This window comes from Palaemon carinicauda, chromosome 6, assembly GCF_036898095.1.
Source record: "Palaemon carinicauda isolate YSFRI2023 chromosome 6, ASM3689809v2, whole genome shotgun sequence".
In the NCBI taxonomy this organism is placed as follows: domain Eukaryota; kingdom Metazoa; phylum Arthropoda; class Malacostraca; order Decapoda; family Palaemonidae; genus Palaemon; species Palaemon carinicauda.
In genome coordinates, this window is record NC_090730.1 from 168,270,306 (window position 1) to 168,274,624 (window position 4,319).

A 4,319-nucleotide genomic window follows, 5' to 3' on the forward strand; every position below is an offset into this window, starting at 1 on the left:
ATTGCGAGTATTTTTTTCTTTTCGTTAGAGTTTCTTTATTTTCGTTTTACATTTCTCTTCCATGTCAGGTTTTTCTCTTCTAACTCTCTTTTGAGGTTTTTCCTTTTACGATATTTTTCCTCTTGAGAAATTTCTCATCTTACGGGGTTTTCCTATTTCAGATTTTTTTTTTCCCAAGTAAGTCTGACGTTAAACGAAACATTAAAACTTTTTTTTTTTTTTATTGTCTGGCCAGTTCATTGCGCTCCACATGTAGAAATGCTTTATAGCGTCTTATAATCCATTCCCTTCATGTCTCGTGATCAGTTAAGCTCTTTCTTTGTTTCTTGCAATCAACATATGAATAATGCTAACTAATTATAGCTTTATTTCTCGTTATGCTTCCTCGAAAATTACAAGCAAAACAGCTTATGTCAGTTTAATCCCTGTAAAAATCTTTATTTTTCATTTCCAAGGTTTGCTATGAACGATACAATCTTGAGGTTTGGGTAAAAGATTAACTCCAAATGTGTTTCTTTTATTTTTGTATGCACGATGCAACATTTTGCATGTTAGGTAAAAGATTATTGTCAATTATGTAACTAATTTTTATGCACGATGCAATATTTTACTCTCTAGGTAAAAGTTTATTGCCAAACGATACTTTTATTTTTTTATGCACTATCCAATATTTTACTCTCTAGGTAAAAGTTTATTGCCAAATGATACTTTTATTTTTTATGCACGATGCAATATTTTGCTCTCTAGATAAAATTTCATTGCCAAATAATACTTTTATTTTTTATGCACGATCCAATATTTTACTCTAGGTAAAAGTTTATTGCCAAACAATACTTTTATTTTTTATGCACGATGCAATATTTTACTCTCTAGATAAAATATTAATGCTAAATGTATTACCTCTGTTATCTTATATACGATACGATATTTTTCTCTTTATGTACGATTTTATTGCCTAATGTTTCACTGCAAGATGAAGAGATTTACTCGTCTCGGTATCAACTGTGTCATACGATGGGAATGTTTTAGAAGTTAGATTACGTCATTTTGGGGAATTCGTTTGAAATCTCTTGTTCTTTGGGTCACTGTGTTGATAAGATTGTTTCTTAGTTTACTGTTTTAATGGGAATTCTCTCTCTCTCTCTCTCTCTCTCTCTCTCTCTCTCTCTCTCTCTCTCTCTCTCTCTCTCTCTCTCTCTCTCTCTCTACTGGAGTAATTATTTCCTTGTAATTTTATAGCCATTTTATATACAGTAGTACTATACATTGACATAAACAAACCATCGATTATACTGTATACAGGATGATGTTGCTACCTCATCTATGACTACATTTTGGATCAAAATGCCTTCTTTAAGAACAGCATTACAGTATAACAATAAGAAAAAAAACTTCTTTATATACTCACGGCGATATTTAGCTATATGATTATCTTCTAAGTTAGGTTAACATTTTAATGAATTTAACCAAAATATATCCAGGTGTTTTCAGGTATGCGTAATTATGCATTAAAATTAGGGTTTTCAAACAGTAGATTTTATGCATCCAAATCATATGTTTAAAGTCCTTAGATTTTTTATTCGCCTAAATTCTGTTTTCAGTCCGTAGATTTATTTGATTTCTCTCTTCCTTTCAGGGTGCAGAAAGCTCAGTGACCTCCTCATCTGACGCCGCATCTGCCACGACCAATGGCGAGAGGCAGACTGGTAATCTCTTCACTGAAGCTGCCACCGGAATGTCTAGGGTAAGTTGTAATGGGTTTTGTCTTATCTTTAAATAGGACTTCTTAGAGGTAGTTTGAAAAATCTTTTGAAAGTTAGGACCTCTTAGAGGTAGTTTGAAAAATCTTTTGAAAGTTAGGACCTCTTAGAGGTAGTTTGAAAATTCTTTTGAAAGTTAGGACCTCTTAGAGGTAGTTTGAAAAATCTTTTGAAAATTAGGACCTCTTAGAGGTAGTTTGAAAAGTATTTTGAAAGTTAGAACCTCTTAGAGGTAGTTTGAAAAATCTTTTGAAAGTTAAATTTGTTTTAAATGTAACTTAAGGTCCTTTTGATAGTTTCTTGAAGGAAGGTTCCAGGTTTTTTTTTTTTTTTCTTTTTTTCCAGACCATTTTTCTTTACAAAATATATAAATTTGAGGTTACTATTTTCAATTATATCTTTTAACAGTAGTAAACTTCACCAAATATTTGTATATTTATCTTGATTTGCTTTTCAAACTATATCTAATTTGTTATTTTTCTTTTCAGATCTCAGACTCTGGCGCAGCCACTAACGGTAGAATAGGAGGAACCGGTAACCTGTTTTCAGAAGCAGCTTCCGAAATACTTCCGGTAAGTGTTTGCTCCCTGACTTGAAAGATTCGTATTATTAGAAATTCCTTTTGAGGAAGTTTCGTTTAAAACTTCAATGTTCATTGAAATATCACATGATGACGATATAATAATCCGTTATCAAGCATTGCTTATAGAAAGTGTTTTTCTCTATCGCAGGAAAATGCATGGAACAGCGGCCCGTCCTTGGCTGAAACATCGCGAGAGTTGACGGAGAAAGAAAATAGCCAGAAGCGTAAATTCGATCAGGTGGAGGTCATTACTGGTGAAGAAAGTGAATCTAATGTTTTACAGGTGAGGATACTCATTTTTTTTTTTTTTATGAAACAAATGGTTTTTAACTTCAGTATTGTGAAAGGAATCCATTATATGCATCTTAGGGGATCAAATACAGTATTTTGGACTTGTCTAGATATTGCACAAAACATTTTTTGTCTGAGCATACCTTTTAGAAATATTATTATCTAGGGCCACCTTCAAGAATGGGAGAAAATAATGCATACAATAAAAAATTGCCTATAACTTCTATTACTGTACATCTTGTATATGAATTCACTGATACCATTAAAGATACAGTATAATTTAGGGACACCTTTATGAATGGGAGAAAGGAATGTACTGTATGCAATAAAAGCTTTCCTATAACCTTATTACATCTTGCATATAAATTAACTTTTTATTTGCTGATAGTACTGTATGTTGTAGTAAAAAGAAACTACAGTATTCTATATCAGGCTTAGTAGTTTTGGTAAATAACCAAGGGCCATTTCTTTTACAGATGAATTGCAAGTTGTATGCCTGGGTCTGCGGTTCATGGCAAGAACGTGGTCGGGGAATTCTTCGTCTGAATGACTGGGATGCTGGTCAAGAGATACATTCCCGGTTGGTGATACGTACGCAGGGAACTCTGACTGTCATGCTCAATACAAAGGTAAGACTTGCGATTTGTATTAAGAAAGATTTTAATTCAGATTTCATTTGGTAACTACTGTACGTTTCACAAAAGCCATCCCTTTATCCCCATGGACGTACCGGTACGTCCTTGCAAAAAAATGGTATAAAATTTTTTTTTTTCATATTTTTGATAATTTTTTGAGAAAATTCAGGCATTTTCCAAGAGAATGAAACCAACCTGACCTCTCTATGACAAAAATTAAGGCTGTTAGAGCAATTTAAAAAAAATATACTGCAAAATGTGCTGGGGAAAAAATAACCCCCTGGTGGTTAAAGGTTGGAAATTTCCAAATAGCCTGGTGGTAAAAGGGTTAAACTTGAAGTAGACAAAGTCAGTTGGGAAAATTAGACATGTTAATAATGTGACTTTTTATACTCACTTTATTTTGTTATTTCCTTCCAGGTGTGGGCTGAAATGTCTGTCGAAAGAGCAAGTAATAAGAGTGTTAGATTCACAGCGCTGGATGCTGATGGACAACCCAAGATATTTTTGGCTATGGTAAGCATTCAGATTCAAGTCAGTTTTTGTTGATTCTCATACTTATTTTGTTCTGTGTGTTTTTATAGTTGATTGGTATAGAAATAAGGAGCTGCATCTATTTTATCAGAATCTATAGTCATAGTAATCATAGTATCAAAATAAGTTGAATTGTTTGTGTGGAATAATGGGAGAAATTTCTTTAAAATTTTCTTCATTAGCTATAATATTCTCCTCCCTTTATAAGTTTGGAATTGAGGGATACAGATGTAAGGCCATATATTTTAGAGAATCTAAATAGGCGACGTTGAAAATGATAAGTTGGTGGTTTTGAACAAAACGTTTAGACAAAGTATTCTGTAGATAGCAAAGTTCTGCGTGATTAAATATTTATGGAACTTTTTTTCTTTTTTCAGGGAAGCCCAAAGGATGTTGATTTGTTATATAACTCCCTGGAATGGCGCGTGGCTGCATCCCGCTCACAGACCCACGAAGAGGGCGATTCAGACAATACAAAGAAGGCCAAGAAAGAAGAGGCAGGAGCTACTGCCCTTA

General features: G+C 33.3%; 1 protein-coding gene across 1 annotated transcript in view; it reads left to right on the plus strand.

Moving 5' to 3' along the window:
• LOC137643339 (ran-binding protein 3-like) overlaps nucleotides 1-4,318 on the plus strand; it is a gene marked incomplete at its 3' end in the record, with an annotated part of 19,321 nt that extends 15,003 nt beyond the window's left edge. The window contains 6 exon segments of the mRNA XM_068376173.1: nucleotides 1,637-1,744; nucleotides 2,249-2,332; nucleotides 2,492-2,626; nucleotides 3,111-3,263; nucleotides 3,690-3,785; nucleotides 4,181-4,318. Of these exon segments, the coding sequence (XP_068232274.1) occupies nucleotides 1,637-1,744; nucleotides 2,249-2,332; nucleotides 2,492-2,626; nucleotides 3,111-3,263; nucleotides 3,690-3,785; nucleotides 4,181-4,318 (714 nt within the window).
• Between the last annotated feature and the right edge of the window lies 1 nt (nucleotide 4,319).